This window comes from Rosa rugosa, chromosome 5 (assembly GCF_958449725.1).
Source record: "Rosa rugosa chromosome 5, drRosRugo1.1, whole genome shotgun sequence".
Lineage (NCBI taxonomy): Eukaryota > Viridiplantae > Streptophyta > Magnoliopsida > Rosales > Rosaceae > Rosa > Rosa rugosa.
In genome coordinates, this window is record NC_084824.1 from 6848183 (window position 1) to 6867532 (window position 19350).

At 38.3% G+C, this 19350-nt stretch overlaps 1 protein-coding gene across 1 annotated transcript; it reads right to left on the minus strand.

Annotated features, from left to right (window-relative positions):
• Positions 1 to 5955: 5955 nt before the first annotated feature.
• Positions 5956 to 7454, minus strand: LOC133709047 (S-adenosylmethionine decarboxylase proenzyme). Its single transcript, XM_062134651.1, has one exon. It carries the CDS (start codon positions 7278 to 7280, stop codon positions 6195 to 6197), a length of 1086 nt encoding a protein of 361 aa, XP_061990635.1. The 5' UTR covers positions 7281 to 7454; the 3' UTR covers positions 5956 to 6194.
• Between the last annotated feature and the right edge of the window lie 11896 nt (positions 7455 to 19350).

Genomic DNA, 19350 nt, shown 5'->3' on the forward strand with positions numbered 1-19350 from the left:
TTATTTCCCTATCAATCTCACATTCATCGGAAGAAAACTTATGCGTGGCAGCGTGGTAGCTCAACGGGCCAACGGCAGCTCAAGCGATGATCTTTCTTTGTTCTATAATACGGGGTTTTTTTCAGGCATCAACGTCAAAATTTTACTTATCAAAACAACTACTGAAGCTTATTTCATCGAAAGATCGAGTCAAGTTCAAGTTATTGATAACTAGTTAACTACTTAGCTCTTTATGGATTGACACACTTGTTTAAATGCAATCAATCAGCCACTTACAGTCCCCTTCGCATATATATTTAGGAAAAGCATATTCAATCCAGTTCTATGCACAAAACTGGGTTTCGATCATGAAGGCTGAACTGTTTATAGGAGATGATCATGGCTCAAATTTCTCTAATGTTTAAAGAAAAAAATGCATGTAATTCTCAATCATGAATCCAACTGTTCTTGTCAAGTAGGATTCCAAGCACTGACTTTAGTTTGTGGCCCCTTCATGTCGTCTACTCACATTCACTCTAAAATCTCCCTCGTGATTGGAACATGCAGACGACCACACTGTGACACTGTGCCCTTGTGCAGCTAATCGTACGTCCTCGATCTCAAACCAAGCTTCAGTGACTATGGAGGATTGGAGGAAGCCGAGGCATATATACATCGTCCTTGAAACAGCAACCAGAACCAGGAAGCAAGCAAGCAAGCAATTAATTTGAGGAAAAAATATAGCTTTAGTCACTCAATTTTCACTTGATTGACACTTTGCTCACTTATATTTATAAAATTTCACTTTAATCACTCAAATTTAACTCCGACTATCACTTTAGTCCGCCAGTGTACTTTTTCGATAAAAAAAATCATGTGACATAAATGGCATGTGAGTTTTAGGGTCATTCTCGTCCAATTTCATTTCACCATATTTACTTGTGCACTAGACACTAGTCATCTAAAGATCAATTTCTCCATTTCTTCTAATTTCATTTGGTGCAGGGTTCCTATATTGAATCTCTAACACAGTACAATTGAATCTCTAACACAGTACACTGGTCTGATAGTATTCTTATTAATTTATTGAGAAGATAGTTAAAAGACACTGAACGTGATCACTCAGATTCGTAGAAAACTCATTCTCTGAGAAATTAATTGCTCTATAGCTAGCTGCATAGCTCAGCCTGCAGACTTCGTAAATGGCAAACCCAGAAAACATATAACAAATTAACCAGCTGGGTTGTCTTTGAGATAAAGGTTGCATGCCTTTACTGGTTGGTGTGTGACTATGGTGCTGCATGCTAATTATTTTCACTTGTTGTTTCTAGCTAGGGTGAAGAGTCTGGTTTAATCTCATCATCGGATAACTAACATAGATGAATGTACTGTACATCTAACATGGCAGGTCGAAGGGAAAGGAGAAGGGATGAAAATTAGAAGGAAGTCATAGATTTTCCAGGGAATTGTGAAGGGTTAGAGGAAAATGAGGGGTAAAAAGTGAAGGGACAAAAATAACTCTGAAAAAATGGCATGTTAGGTGTCATGTGACTTTTTTAATCGGAAAAATACACTGGCGGACTAAAGTGATAGTCGGAGTTAAAGATGAGTAACTAAAATGAAATTTTATAAATGTGAGTGACCAAAGTGTCGATCAAGCGAAAGTAGTTTAGTGACTAAAAGTGTATTTTTTTCCTTAATTTGATCGATCCCTTGCTGCCGAACCCTTAATGGACAAAGATATTCTATCTGCAACTCTGTCGGTCCTGTCCATTGTCATCTTGCTCCATAACCACTCCATTTTTTTCTTCCCTGCATGCCCTTGATTATTACTTAGCGGAATCTTTGTCCAATTTGTAATTTTGTAATCAAGGAAATTTCAAAAGGCAGTCAAATAAGTGGTTAAAGTGAAGTTGACCGTAAACCCTAATCAAGACATATATGCACTATGTTCTAAAAGGAGCCAAAAATGAGTAGGAAATTATTGCTCTTTTGTACCACTTGAATTGGTTTGAGAGAGTTTATTGGCCACTGTTTTGAGCAAATTGTACCACCCCACATTCATCATTTTGTTTTGGTTCTGTTTCTGTTAAGAGTAGCCAAACCGTACCTTCTGCCTCTTTTCATTTTCTGAACATGTACTACCCAGTCCCACACCCACTATCGTTTGTACCTAATTTACAGAGTACTCGGTGCATGATATTTATATATCGATCAGTCTATTTTGTTCCAGTTCCACCATGTACTATGATTCCCTCATGGGTATAGGGCTGTTTCTTCATCATACATGCGTGTACGTATGAAATGCACCTTCAGTGAATCAATGCATATATGCCCTGCCTTGCATAGTTCAAATTTCAAAAGGACATGAAGCTTCTTCATGTTGGAGAGCATAACGGGTAATTTGCACTCATAATACATTAATATATACTGTTGGAAAGTAGAATATTGGAAAACCTAAGCCATACATAATACCATATAAGATCTCAAATTTTTCGCTTATTATCAAGTCGCGAAATAATATCAAGATTTCTATATGAGCATAATACTCAATCTCAAAAAGTCTCGAGCCTGACTTACAAGCCACGTACAAAATGGGAGATTAATGTAGAGCCCTTGATCAATGTGTTATTGAAGTTCATTTTGAGTTAAATTAAAAAAGGATGTTAGTACTACTGATAAATCAAGGAAATTGTTGTCCATTGTTGAAGATTAAGGGCTGCTCAGAGGAAGTTGATTGTCAATTTAGTTATAATTTATAATGAGTCGACCCACTTTCTGTGAATGGCCAACATAGAACAAATTCAGTTTCAAATGGTGCCATGCATATATCAAAAGCTTAGGATACCTCACATGCATGCAACTCTTTTTTCTTTCCTTTTGTAGTGCACACATGACGATCCAACTAACCAAATGAAATTCTCCTCCCACATTCCTTGTAACACCCAAAAAAGGTGGAAATTAGAAGAAAAACAAAATAAATGTCAAAGTGCCTCTCGCTCTCACTCGTTCAAATCAAGATGCTAACAAACCATATATAGTTGGTCCTCTATACACATTTTTTTTTTCAGTGCGGTGATCGAATTAGAATCTTTGCCTCTTAAGATGAACAATGCAAAGTTAAGACGTCGTTTGTTTCACGGATTTTAAGCTCGGAAAAGAGAAAGTGCTTATTTTCTTGTGTTTGGTAAGTGTAAAATTAGGAAAATGGTTCCTCTTGCAAGGGAAAATAGGAAGGAAAATGAATCATTCCATTCTCCAAAGAACCATTTTCCTATCTCATAGCATTTATTACACTTTTCTAATATTTTATTACACTATTTGTATTGCTAAAATAATTCTATAAAAAAAAAAACTAATTTTCTTTAATATATTATTAGTTATTTTTTTTTTGAGAGAAACTGTCAAAAAAAAATAACTAATAATATAATTAAAGAAAATTAGTTTTTTTTTTTATAGAATTATTATTATTTTTTATTTTATAGAATTATTAGTTATTGATTTCATTACTTACTGTTTCCAAACACATTAATAAGAATCTTAATTTTCTTTTCCGATGAAAATACAAAGGAACAACTTTTCTAAGAAATTCATTCGGTAAACCAAACAAGGCCTAAGGGTGTATTTGTCTGGCCATCAGAACTCAAGGTTGTCTGGTTCACACAACCCAAGGGTGCAAAGCTAGTGCGTAAAACCCGCTACTTTCTCTCCATAATTTTGATTTAACAGGCATTAGCTTATAAGAAATATCACAAAGATGGAGGAGCATCTACAATAAAGACAAATGGCATTAGATAAAGTGGAAATTAGTCAATTAGACCACACTAAAAACAATCCCAACAAAGATTTCCCCCTCTAAGAAAATGTTAAACCAAAAGTAAATCATCTTTCTATAAAGTTAAAGGGGAATAACAACAACCTTACCTGGCCTCACAAGCCAAAAGCTTCAAAAGCACCATCATGAAATGACAGATTAAACAGTAACAATCCAGAATTTCCAGAGAGACTGGTGACTTCTACAACCATTCCATACAGGCCAAGCCATCTACTTGTGCAATAGCTATCTTTGCTCATACAATAATTGAGGAAGACATTCTAACCATTTACAGACGTGCCTATAGTTTTTAACATTTTCCTTGCAGAATAATGTTGAATTATTCTTCTCACTTTGGTCCCTCCTGTATCTCATTGCAATGTTTCAATTGCTTTTTGAGCAGACAGCTGGTCCTGATTAAAGCCTGTACAATTAGTAGCCCCAGAGATATCTCAAAGATTTCCGAAAGCCAAAACAGCTGAACTAGAGCTTTATATTTGATCCATGTATGGACATGACTAAAGCAGTTGATTGCTTTGCCTGGTTGTCTGGCCCCCTTCACCCTCTTTCAGGGGACTAGAAGCAGGAAGATGCAATACAATTGCCAAATACAGTAGGACTTAGTATTGTACTCTCATGTATATGATTTATACTATTTATAGCTTTCATCCTAGATTATGTAGCAATGGGGATTGGGGACGTGAGTTACATGTTCCCAACCCTTTTGGTGGGTTTAAGAAGAACTAACCAACGTGCTAAAGAATTAAAGAAATCAACAATACACTTTCACCTTACATGACATCTTTGCAGCCATGAAGAATGGTCTTGAGGACTGAAATTAGTTATAATTAGTGTCAAATCGTTATACTAAATGGAAAATTAAAAGCATACAACATGTTTGGTCGGTACAATTGGACAAAATGAGGGATGAAACTTCCAAATTAATGATAACTTGTTAGTAAAGTTATGATATCATGTTAGACAATCACTGAACCTCAAAAGCTTAAACTATTATAAAATGCGATATTCTTTTTTTTTTTAAATCCAAGCAGAGTAAACTGTGGCATAACGAAGAATATTAACCATGTATATCCAATTAGACACCACCCCGATCTTGGGATGAAACAAAAACAAACCACAAAAAAATTTCATACTCCTGACCGGGAGCAAAGTAAATATGGCAACAACAATATCATTTACAGTTCCGCAGTGGCTAAGTTGGAGTGGTTCATCTGCATCTTTTGGTCATCACTGTTCTGCACCCTAGCAATAGGGTAAAAAATTGATGAAGAATGTATGCACTTGAAGTAGTTTTATAACCAAGGAATATGAGGGGGAAGAATGGGGTTCTTCATTTCGATGTCCAGTATAATGGGCCTAGAGAAAATATGAACTTTCAACAGTCCCTTTCGTTTTCTAGGCTCCCAAATTTTGAAGACAGATATGTAGTCCCTAGTCAATGTCAAAAGTTGAGGCTGCCCAAGCCATTTCGTTGTAGTTTCACATAATCAATCGTGTAGATAGAACCACCTGTTCTTTCATCTCCCTCTATACTATTGTTGGTCAAAAGTTAGGCAGCATGATGTTCGTCAACGATAGTAGAGACCACACAAACTCGATGCTATTCACAACCTCCTCTCAGATCAAATTGCAACAAAGCTCTATTTGACCGTCAATACCACACACAATTGAGTATAGAATATATCAAAATCATATGTGCCCAGAAAGCCTCAAACAATCAAATATCTGTTCCTGTAAGCTGCTTAAGTCAAAAAATTTCAACATCCATGCAGATACAACAGAGAAAAAGGCGTAGTTAAAAGTTCATGGTCAAGAAGTTCAAAGGGCAGGGAACCCTAGCAACCACATTCTGACCCATCCATATCCAATCAATAATTAACACACACCCATACCCTTGAAGATAAACTCTTTTCCATGAACATAGATAAGCCACATAACCCATAAACATGAGTTCTATGATTCATAGGCAAGGATAGTAAAACAGAACCAAGATTAACTAAACCATGAATGTATTAGCTGAAGATACAAAGATCTTCTTTTCGGTCTTGAATACAAAGGTCCATGTATGAGAAGATAAGCCACATACCCATAAACACGAGTTCTATGATTCATTGCCAAGGATAGTGAAACAGATACCAAGATTAACATAACCATGAATGTATTAACTGAAGATACAGAGATCTTCTTTTTCGGTCTTGAATACAAAGGTCCATTGATGAGAAGATAATACAACACTCATCCAGAATAGAAAGACTTCAGCAAAAAGAACATATAACTGAAAACTTCTACACATACTACCATTACCAATATCAGATCATGCCTGACAGGTAATTATTTATACTGAAACAGTAAATGCCAACCAATTATAAGTTAACGACTCTCAAGAGGATTCGTAGTCCTCATCTTCCTCTTTCCAGCAGCCTTTAAGAGTTGATCTTGGAGAACCACAGGCCTCAGTCTTGAGGAACCTGTAATGAACAATGGAACCACCCATTCCAAGCTCCTCGTGGCTGCTCTCTTCGCGACAGTATCCCTTCAAATCCAATGAACAAATTTGCTGGAGTGACTTGACTGCAACATCAGCATGCACAGCAATGGAGAACTCACTCGGTTTGAAACAAGCCAAAACCCTCTCAGTCAACTGGTTAAGATTCAACTCATTGAAGTCATATCCTGCGGATTCAAAACTAGCATAGCTAAAACCATCTTCTGGTGTAACATGAATGGTTGAAATTGCCGCTCCTTCAATGGCATTCATCGAATAACCACAGGGGTCAAACTCGAAATCACAAATATCAGAATCTGGTAGGATCCTTCGGATTCCAGAATCATTGGTCATTCCAGCTGCTGAGCTTGACTCAGATTTGTAGAAAACAGAAGCCTTTTGCTTGTCCAGACCAGTCATGCACATTTCTAGGGTGTATACAGGATCAACCAAGCTAACAGGTTCAGCTGAAGCAGAATACACATGCCATTTCTGAGGTCCGTCAGACCCACCGCCCATCATATAAGCTCTGCTGCCTCCCCCGAGCTTCCCAAAGTATGCGTCAAGAGTAGAAACTTCTTCGGAGAAGTTTCGGTGAGGGAATGATTGTGCTCCTGGGAAAATGAAGCTCCCACGAGTATACCTCACAGATCTCACGGTGAGATCAATGCCTTCAGCTAACTTCAGGATAGGTGGGATTGCTAGGAGCAACTTAGTCGTCCCACAAGTTTTGATGATGATCTTGTAGGAGTAAACAAAGAGGCTCGACTCCGACAGAACATATGAGTCGACTTCATCGTTGGACAGTGATGAGACAATAGTGCACTCAGCTTGTCCAAGAAACTCGTCCAGCTGGGATTTGGACAGGGATCGAAGACCCCTTCCTTGGGGATCACGAAAGATACTCGGTTCAAAAAATGCAATTTCCAGCCTCTTTTCGTATCCTTCAAATCCAATTGCAGAACCCGCCGCCATCGACATTGTGGCTAAAAGGCTCCACGAAGATCACAGATGCAAACAGAACACAGTTGAGAAGAGATTGTAGTCGCAAAGAGAGGAGAGGAAGATGCAGATGCAGGTCAAAGCAAACATAAACAAAAACCAACTAAAGCTATCAAATGACCACGTCACAACGCGGTCAGGTTGCCAATTGGGGGATATCAGGATGGCTTGCGAGCGCACTGCACAAAATGAAACAGAAAAACACTTAGCATTCGTATGTACAATGATCTCATACAACAATTAACACAGCTAAAAATGGATTCACAGAATCAAAGACACACAAAACTTACGTTGGAGTAGGCAGCAGATCTGAACTTCTTGATTCCACCGTTGGGTCGAACGTCTTCAATGCTGTATCCGAGAGGTGCTTCGTAGAATAAGGATTTACTACTGCTAGACTTTTTACCGCCTTTAGACTCCATTAGAACATTCAGTCGTACCTGAGATCATACACAATTATCAGAAACCGTGCACAAATTTCTAACACCCTGTAAAGCATTTTTAGATAAACAACACATACAACCTGAAAAGACTCGAGATCTTTATGGTTCAGAATCAAATTTCAATCGTTGATTCAATCCAAAACCAGATTCAATCTTTCAACGAATTTATTTATACGAAACAGAAAACTGAATCCGCACTCAAATCCCTAACAAGATCAATATAACCCTAATATACACGATTAAACAGATCATATCAAAAATTAACAATTTTAGGGGAAACAAGAACTCACTGGTATGAATTTTGGTTAAGACGGCCAGAAAACAACCTCCGGGGAAACTGCTAAGATCGGAAATTTGACGCCGAATCAAAGAGGGCTACTTTGGAGAAGGAGAGGAGGAGGCTGTGTTTAGGTTTTCGTTAAAAATGAGCTCTGAGGCTTTATTTATAGAGAGGATCGATGCGCGGAAGGGTGGAGGGTGTGTTTTTACAATTTTGCCCCTGATGGAGTGGATACAACGGCCGAGGGTCTGCCACGTTGGTTCCGGGAAACAGCTGAGCCTGTTGTGTCCGTAAAAAACGTAGCCTGGGCCTTTGAAACTGAAGAATGAGAGGCCCTCATTCCTCCTCCCAGCATCTCCTTTCCCTAATTTTAAGTCTTTCCGTTAGAATTCATTCCCTTTTTTTTTTGGGAAAATGATCATTTACCCGATTTTAGGCTAAAAATTGCCCACTTGCTCCACCAACTGTTTTTTAACCCCATTTACCCAAAACACTCTAAGGGATTATTTCCCCTTTACCCAATTAATTCTTTTTTATTTTTTGTTGGGACTTTTTTGCCCTCTCCTTCTTTTTCACTTAGAGGGAGGAGTCATCCTCCACCTTGCCGGCCTCCGGTGACCAGTGACAGGGCGCCGGCTACCGGTGACCGGAATCCGGCGAACGGGGACCGGAATCCGGCGACCGGCCCCTAATAATATCCAGTAACCATATTATTGCCCCCCAGTAATCATATTACTGCCCCCCAGTAATCATATTACTGCCCCCCAGTAATCATACTATTGCCTCCCAAAAATCATATTATTGTCCTCCAGTGAATTGTATGAACTCCCAAAACCAAAATGAATATACTACAGGCACAATTGATTAATTTATAATCATATTATTGCCCCCCAATACAAAGTCCAATGTCTCTACTGCCTCCCAATAGACCACAAAAAATGCACATTTTTGTAGGATTCACAGATAATTTGACTTTAATACACAGAAAACAACATGTAACTTATCAAAACACCACACTATAGTGATCCCTGTCCCTCGTATCAAAGTCTACTGGGGGCCAATAATGTGTCTACTGCCCCCCAGTAGACCATCAAAATTAAAAAAAAAAAAAAAAAAAAAATTCCCGACGTCCTACCCACCAGATCGTCCTTCGTCTCCGCCAGCCCATAAGTAACTGCAGCACCGCCTCCCCTTCACCGGAGTCATCTGCAGCACCGATCCCAACCGCCTGCATTCCGGCTTCCGATCCAGCCTCCTCACCGGAGCCTCCCAGCCTTTGATCTAGCTTCTAAGAACTTGGCGCTGACGTGGCGGGCGAGGTCGCGGATCTTGGAGGGTGAAGGTGAATCGGAGGACGGAGATGGTGAATCGGAATCTGGCTGGGGAGAACGAGTTGGTGAAGAGGAAGAAGCAGTGAGTTGGAGTAGGAGGAAGGCGAGGAAGAAGAAGCGGAGGTCGCAGACTCAGAGATCGCCGACGACAGTGGCCGGTGGGTCCGATTTGAATTCCGGCGAGGGCTTTCCAGAAGCAAGGGGAGGAGAGAGGTTGATGGGAGTCGAGAGAGAGAGAGAGAGTATGAGGGCAATATTGTCCATAGATGTTAGATTGGGTAAATGGGGTTAAATAACTCTTGGTGGAGTAAGTGGGCAATTTTTCGTCTAAAATTGGGTAAGTGGTCACGGCCCCTTTTTTTTTTTTAGAATTTATAACTTGAAATTATTTTTAGAAATACGAAGAAACATTAAAATAATTATTTAATTTTTTTTAACAATAATGACTCTTTAATTTAAAAATTAAATTAGGATTCTAAAATATTTATGTCCAGACTCCAGACTGATCGATTTGGATTTCGGTACCACAAAATTACCAAAAATTTAAAAAAAAAAATCAAATATTGATTGAAATGTTAATAAAATATTAAATTTATTTTCTTTGCTCATTAAATCTATAGCCAAATATGAAATTATTAAAATTTGAATTTGATTGTCTCAACTCTAAAAGAAGAAAACTTTGCCAAAAAAAAAAACTCTAAAAGAAGAAAAGAAATTTGAATTATAGAATAGATAGACAAAAGTACAACAATAATGGACAGAATCAGATTCGTTTTGGGAGGCTGGAGATTTAGATTTGAAGTAGGGCAGACACCTTTTTTATGATAGGATTGGTTTTTGTGGTCAGTGTTGTCTTGAACTGCGGACCCCAAACAGCCACATGTTCTGCCACGTGTGCTACCTGTGTGGCTGTAAATTTCTTTTTCTAGTATGCTCTCTAATTAATTAGTACTTTTGACTTGCCAACCACACGTTCCCTTATTCTTGTCGAGCGCGTGCTGTTCAACCGCTTTCCTTATTTTGCTTCAATCATTACTCGAGGAAGCCCAAGCCGGGTAGGTTAAAAGTTCATCTTCATGACTCAACGGTCACCACCAAGATGCGTTTTCTTTTGATCATCTTGGGGTTAAGTCGAATAATATTACATAGCTCTTTATCACCAACAAATGGGACTTAATCTAAGTACTTGATCATAGTTTTAATCCGGGCTTAGACCAGTCAATAATGTTTTACGACACGTTTATTTATTTAAAATAAAAATAAATTGATTTAATTGATAAATCCATCGAACATTTGGACCTCCCACGCTTTCTGATAAGAGCCATGGGCCTAGCCACAACGTCACCATAGGGTGGGACGTTGACGCCATGCTCAGGTTCCCTTGAGATGGCGTCATGTCCTCTAGTTTTAGGAACATCAATCCTTGCAGGCACGTTTGCAGCATGTATGTGTGATCTCGTCACTTTTGCGATATCGATCAGAAAACGCATCAGGCATCGATTCTGCTACGTTCTGAAAGATCGAGCATTATTCACACTTCAATTTCGGACTGTGCAGTTCGGGGATCAAGATGAGACAAAAGTAGGGACAGATCACGACAATTCCTGTCGTTCCTGTTGAACCTAACCCGTCAAGATATTGTGGTCCTAGATAAACCTAACCCGTCAAGATATACACCACATTTTGCCTATCATTAACGTGTGAATGATTCAATGCTAAGCTAACATGCCAAAGAACTATTCTAGAAATGGAATAAGACGAAATTTCCAAACAAATGGATTCCTTTCTCAGATATGTGAAAAGATTATATGCAGATGCCAAGCACCAATCTCAAGTAAACTTAGCATAGATTCCGGAAGATAATGTAAAGAACATACAACCAAATAATTTTCTTTTTTCCAAAAGCAAACGATAAAAATTAAGCCAAGAAGATTTGATTACATTATCTTAATTATCTGCCATTTGTTGACCTTGAGGATTGAGACGAGCCATCCTTAATCTGACTGGTGAAAACTGGCCGGCAATGCATGTAGTTCGAAGACTATTGGTATTAGGGTTTATTGGTTTCATCAGCATAATCAGTTGGGTATTTAACAAGTGTTTTTTGGTCAATAATGTAGTATTTGAATGCATTAAAATGATAGTGCTTAATTAGCTTCTTTTGTTTATAGTTAAACACTTAAAACCAAGTCTCAAAGGACCAATTGGAGGGAGGAGGAGTGGAGTGGAAGTTGCCTTAGAGTTCTTAATACGAAGGTGGTTTATATGATGCATGGCTTTCTGGATTTTATATCGTTATATACAATGCATGTAATGCCCCCTCAGTCGTTCCGATGGCTGAAACCGTATGAATACGTATTTCAGTATTTGTTTATAGCAGATTAAGCTAACTACGAAAAATGGTTGTATTAAGACTCTTAGTTTAGACGATCCCTTGTTAATGTGTTCAGCCACTTCTAATGCTTAAATATGTTCATTAACAATATTATTTGCTCGCTTCTCTGATTTTTAAAATTTATCACAGTTAAGTAGAGTTAATTAAGAACGTTAACCATAACTTATTTTGATTTATAATGAAAAAGCAAATAGTAAGGTATAGAAATAACCCAATTCCAGAGAAGTATATCCCTCAAGTGGTTCTCTTACAATGGTTAAAAAACAAAAAATTCTTTAGTGGAACAATCTCTTGGTCCCCCGGGCCAAAGTTTTGCAAATGATCAACGTGGATGATATTGAAATGAAAAGTAGAGCTGGGCTCGGGTCGGCCCGGGTCGGTGTTGGGCTCAAACTGAGTTCGACCCGTTTCTATCGGTTGGGCCATAATCTGGGCCGAAAACTGTTTCCAAATAGTGTGGGCCGAAAATTCAGTTCGACCCTGTTTGGGTTCGGTCTTAGTTGGGCATTTCTTTTTTTTCTTTACAGCCCAATTTCTGCAGATTAATCAATCCACTAAAACAAAACCATGAACAGAAACAAGCAAAAATCCATGGCCTAATTGGCCCAAGCTACCTGGAAACAACTGCTAACAGTTAAAACATTGCTGAGACTTTCAACACCAGTTTACAAATGCAGGAACCTAGTACAAGAGTTCATTACAGAGCTTCACAAATTAAACAAAGTCCGGAATCACTTAAAAACAGTTAGTCATTACATACTGAAATTCAACAACCGTAGTTCATTACAGACCGAAATTCAACAAATAAAAGAGTTCAAACTTTAAAGTAAGTTCTTGATCTCCAAAACTAAAAAAAATTCAAGAAAGCATAGAAATGCAGATCTGCAAGTCCGCAGCCTTAACCCATCAATAACTCTTCATCGTCAACTGTGGTTACAACAGATCCTGCCAGTCAAGAGAACAACATATTCACATCAGATTAATACATAAACATAATCTGATAGACATACAATCACAGTAAAACACATAAACACATAAACAAAGACCTTAATTTCATTTCCAGAAACCCTAATTTCATAACCCATGCTTCATTTTCAGAAACCCTAAAATTGAAACAATAATTTCACTTCTAGAAACCCTAAAATCAAAACCCACAATCGATTTCCAGATGGCATTTTGAAACCCCTAAACCTGGACCCAGTGAAACTGAAATCAAAACCCAAATTATACAACCCGAAGCCTAAAATCAAAACACATCTCTACAAAAGTGTATCCTAATTTCACATGAACAACATAACCAAAACGAAGAGTAAGCAAAAACGAAGAGGGAAGGTCATGGTTCACTACCAAATCCATCTGCAGCGATGATGGAGATGATGAAGTGAGACAGTGACTCCGTCAGAGATGATACAAAACGGCGAGATATGTATGTGATTTAGTGAATGAGAGAGTGGATCGAGAGAGAAGTCGAGAGAGAGAGAGTGGGTCAAGAGAGAGAGTTGAGAGAACGGCAAGAGTGAATGAGATTATGAGAGAGTGTTTGTGGGTAGCATAGGTTAGGGTTTTTTTTTTCTGATCAAGTAAGGTCAAGCTCACTTGAAACCTATTATGAACCAATCAGAAATTGACCTCTATTTAAATTTAATTAAAATTTATATATTATATATAATTCGGCCGGTTCAGAGATAAAACCCGATTCCGACCCGGTTGGATCCGGTCCGGTGCGGTCCACTGCATTTTTCTTAACTGTTTCTTCCGATTCGGTAACCGGAACCCATTTTCCGGTCCGGTTCGGCCGGTTTTCACCTCACGGTTCGGTTTCTCCCTCCCCCTAATGAAAAGAGCGAGCACAGTATAGTATAATAGATATATAATTGACTTCAAAAAATATATAATTTAAATAGTGAAAGCTAAATCAATAAGATAATGATAAGTAAACCAGGATCAAGTATAAAATATGAAATGATAAGATCTGCATGCATGTTCATGAGCTGTTAAGCACTTGGCAAAGCACTTTTACGGGCCTTATCTCCTTAATTAGACCTAGATTTTCCATTTTCCTAGTCTCTCTATCTTTAGACTTCGATGGGGTAATGTCGATTCCAAGAAAAGTATAGTCTTAATCTCTTAAATATCTGTCGACTTTAGGTAACGTTAAAGATTTACAATCATCATCATATCCTTATCTTGTTTTCCCTTCAGTAGTGCGATGGAAAAGGCAAGGTCCGACAACACTGCAATAATGGCTTTCCTAGAGACGTCAAGGTCCCAGACCCTAACCATGAAGAATATATGCACCGATGTGTGGAAGATCATGGAGCAACTCTACTGCTGTACGGAGATACTCAGCTCCGACACTTCATATATATGGAGAAGATTATTGTGGCCACAACCGTCGTCAAGAGCGGCTGAGGAGTGTGACTTCCGCGCAAATTAAGCACGGCCTAGAAGTCATTGTCATTGACTCTCTTCGTGTATTGCAAGCATGGCAATATTGGTCATTGGTGTTTTTGGCCAAGTAGAATGAGGGATCGATGCCATTATGTGAAACACACGGGATGCTGGTCAAGCAGTATAGATATTTTGCCAACGATCAACTTACATAACTCTCTTACCAATTTTCTTTTGAAAAAAAAAAACATTTTAATTAGCTACTTTGATCAATCCGATTATCCTCGAGGTATTTTTTTCAAAATTTAGAGTAAAACGACATTTAAGCACTTTAAAAATAGGCATTCTTCTGCACGCGCTTTTTTGTTTTTGTTTTTGGGGTACAAGGAAAAAAACCTCCACAAAGGACGCATACAAAAACCCACATTTCAACAATTAAGGGATCAAATTTAAGTTACACGTATAAATACCATGATCAAACTCTCTAGTAAGAGACATTGTGCAGCAAAGGCATCCACAATATATGAAGTTAACATCTTGAAGGCAGGGATGGCAAATAGAAGCTCATCGGTATAATGGTATTGACAACTTGCTTCCCTCCAACCTCTCATCCTCCTCATGGAGAGTAATGGAAATTGAGGATTGATGGTGAGATTTGGGTGTCATATGTACACATTTGCTATCTCTTCCGGGATGATATGACACTTGACAGTCTTAGGCTTAGTTTGGGATTGCTGTGTTGTGAGAAGAAGCACTTCCGAACTTGCTGTAAGAGGAAGCACTTCCGAACTTGCTGTGAGAAGAAGCAGCTAAGGTGTTTGGTAAACTGTTTTTAAAAGTGCTGTGAGAAAAAAAAAAAAAAAAAAGCAATTTTTAAGTGTTTGGTAAGTTGCAAAGCAAAAGTGCTTTGGCTGGGTATAATTACCAAAATGGTCATACATGCTAAGATATGCTACTAAAATACATAATTTTGTTTTTTGATTATGTAACCATACCAAATAAAAAAAATTTCTCATGTATTATCCTTATACCCTTGCTTGGACCGAATAAAATATTTACTTTAAACCCTTCGATATGCATATTATGTTTTACTATTACACAAAATAAGTCTAGAATATTTGGATTAATTTCCCGACCATAGTTCAACGGGAACCATTACACAAATATACTAAAGTTACTTGAAATTTGCAACTAAATGCTAAGTAGATGCATTTATTAGACTTTGTGCAATTGTATTTCTTAACACCTCCATTTTTTGTCTTTCCGGACCATCTCCTTCATGTACGTTCATTTGACCAAATATCAATAGCCGCAGTGTATTCGAAACAGTTGAGTAGTAATTGTGGGGATCGGTACCAACAAGTGACAACATATTCTGTCATGAAATCTGTCTCAGATGTAGTTCTTGCAAGCCCAAAGTCACAAATCTTAAGGTCACAATTTGCATTGAGAAGCAGATTGCTTGGTTTCAAATCACGGTGTAAAACATGTGCAGAGTGTATGTACTTCAATCCCCGCAGCAATTGATACAGAAAGTACTGCAAAAAAACATTATATGTTACTTAAAGTGATCTACGCTTTGATCTCATCAAAGTTTATATGGTTACATAATTCATACTACAACTTGACCACATATGCTGCTGCTGCAACATGACTAGCAGAGTCTTCGGAGGATCAGAAGAGAAAGTACTAGATGGAAGCCATATCACATTTCAATATCATATTAACCCCAGAGTGCCCTACCAGTTAGATTGGTTCCTCTCACTCAATACACCTATAATCTCTTTGATTGTAAATATAAAGAATATCAATCATATTCAAGCAAAAGGGATCACTATTTTCAAGAGGCAAGTAGCTGGATATTTCCAACTTTGGCAAAGGAAGTAACATCAGATATGTGGATGAAAGCAAAAGGTTTAGACTTTACATTGTCATGATCCATATGGGAATTGACGAGCTTTATATCTCAGAGCGTCCTCTTGCCATCGATCCTATTGTCAAATGCATTCCCAATCTTCTTGATTGCAACCTCTTCTTTGTCTCAGAGTCTGTTGCACAGCTGCCGCAAGAAAATATCAACCACCTCTACTCAAATTTTTGTAAAAATCACCATATACAGAAACACATATTCACCAAGAAATCTCTCAATTTTCATCAAGCCAGTGAGAAGCAATACTTGTATCAACTATCTCCACAAAAAATTTGAACATTATTGTATCAGCAAGAACTCGCATTTATGCATGCCACTGTTATAGAAATGACTTCCCTAACTCCCAAAACCAAAACTGATACAGACATAATTAAATAATGAAGTAAAGGGTACTTCTAGGGAACTTTACCAAACACCATCCCGTAAGCCCAAAAACAGTTCCAAAATCAATCCCAAACTAAGCCTTAATCTATCCTCTCTACATGTTGATGTTCGATCTAGTATTCTGTGGGCCTGCTCTGGGCCTCCCTTGATTGCAGATTTCTTTTGGACCTGATCTTTTTGCTCCGTCGTTGTTTCTTCCCTTTGTTGGCTGCTGTGAGATCTTGTTGTCTATGGGCTTGGCCTGGTCTTAGGAAGGGAGCCGAAGAGGCTAATTAAGCTCGAGTGCTCGACCAAGAATTCTAATTAGACCCCTAATCCCATTTATAAAGAAAGAGAGGAGTATATTTAAGTGTAAAATCTCACCGTAATTAGGTAGCACCCCTTCAACATGCCAAACGAGACAACCCCGGCCGAGTTGGTCGAGAATGATTAGTTCTGCATGTTCCGACCAAAAAAAACAAAGAACAGTTCAGCTGGACTTATTCTTCGAGACTTTATGCAAACTATAATTGTACCTGGACAATAGTCTACAATCTATCGACAGATGCATGTCTTGGAAATTAATACCAAGTCAACCCATGCCAGCACAACGTACCTGGATAAGATCGATGATCAGGCAGCTGCAGAGATCATAAATGAAATTATATATGTCCCTTAATGCAGGTTGGTTCACAAAAGCGAGCTAGCTTCGGTAAATTAGAGCTAGCTAAGCTATGATCGATTAGCTTCACAAGGCCGGATCGACTAGTAATTTACAACGGATAAATTAACCGAGTATTGGTCCTTGTGGTACTAACACTTTCAATCAAAAGATTGAATGACAATTGTTGTCATCAGGGCCGGTCCTGAGATTCTAACGGCCTGAGGCAAAGAATTAAAATGTGGCCTCTTATATATACATATAAATTTTTTTTCGCCAAAACAAAAGTATATGAATATCTACTCCCTACATAAATTTTTGAATTACAAAACTAGTTAAACATATATATATTTTTTTAAAGCATCACTGAAACATTGCTCGTCTCACATTTTTAGCTGCGAAAATACATATAATCTTGTCATACCCATATTTTTTTCAATAGAAAAAAAAAAAAAGTTAGTTGGGCTACGGAGTCCAAGAAAAATTAACATAAGTAATTGAAAAAAAAAAAAACCTGAAAGTGTAAAGAAGTTGGCTGGGCCACGGGGTCCAAGAAAAACTAAAACAAGTAATTGAAAAAAAAAAAAAACTGAAAGTGCGAAATCTGGGTCCTCTGAAGTCACTTAGGTGATTGAAAAAAATTTAAAAAAAGCAAATGAACCATTCTTGTGATTCGAACCATGGTGGGGAAGACACAAGATAACTACATTTCCACCGGAGCAACGCGCCATCTCTTAATTGTAAAGGAAACAATATATATATATATAACGTACATATAGAAACTCCCGAGGCCCCCGGGAGCCGGTGGCCTGAGGCGGCTGCCTCAGGGCCGGCCCTGGTTGTCATATTAAATTCGACATGTTATGATCTAATTAATTCGGGGAAAAAATTACAAACAGTGTCTGAAATATGACCCACTAATAACTTTCATACCTCAATTTTTAAAAATATCAAATTGATACCTAGACTTTTAATTCCGACTCAACATATATATCTAGAATCACTTTCGCCATTAACACCATTAACTTTTCAAGGGTAGAGTCGTCATTTCACTGTTCATCTTCTCCAGCCTATCTCTCTACAATCTCATATTTTGCGGTTACCCCATTTCTTGATATGGGTCTCTGATATCCTTAATGGGGTGTGACATTTCTTCGAACGGTTGGAGAGAGATGAGTGTACCAATGGCGGACAAGCTGGAGTTTGTTGTGCTGGTTCTGCGCAATGGGAGGCTGACACTTGTGGGAGGGACATGTACTTTGGGGGTTTGTATATGGGAGCTTGGTGATGGAGAGAGTTGGGTGATGGTTGAGAAGGTGCCTAGTGAGTTGGGGATGAGGTTTATAGGAGAGAAGGGAAGTTGGGATACAATAAAGTGTGTGGGGAGTGGTGGGGCTATTTACTTGTACAGTGACCTTTGGGCAGGAATGGTGGTTTGGAGGGAAGTTGGAGATGGGAATGGTTTTGGATTGAAGGGTATTCATCGATTAGAGGTAAACAAGTGAGAAATTTGCAAATAAGGGGAGTTCTTATGCATCCTAATTAATCTTGTACCCTCATCCATTTTCTAATCAAATAATACCAGTTGACAACATAAGATAACTTTGTAAAGCATGTGACTTGATTTCTTTTTCTTACCTTTAGCCCATTTCTTGATCTGGGTCTTAGAGCCCCAGCGGTGGTCGCACATAGAGAACTAGAGCTTGGCGGTCGCACAAATCTGAGATTGCAGAGAGATAGGAGAGAGCGTTGTAGAAGATGAACAGTGAAAGGATGACTCTACCCTTGAAAAGTTAACGCGGTTAATGGCGAAAGTGATTCCAGGTATGCGTGTTGAATCGGGATTAAAAGTTCAGGTACCAATTTGATATTTTTAAAAATTAAGGTATGAAAGTTATTAGTGTGTCATAGTTCAGACACTGTTTATGATTTTTTTCCATTAATTCGAGCACATACCTTTGTCTAATAGTATAATTCAATAAGAAAAATTAATGCGCCGACCTACACATGTGCTTATTAGTTCATGCATGAGAAATGTATGAAATGAAGTTGTATCCCGATTTCTTGCATCCACAATTGACTAATTCAACTCGTAGCCATCCCACCAACCAAAAGGACATTGTCTCGAGGAATTATTCTGTGGTTCCGAAGTATCACGTGACACTGTCATGTGGTGGTCCTAACCAATAATATTACTCGAATCTAGTGGGGACCATGTAGGGGGTGAAAAAAAAATTAAATTAAGAAACCAATCA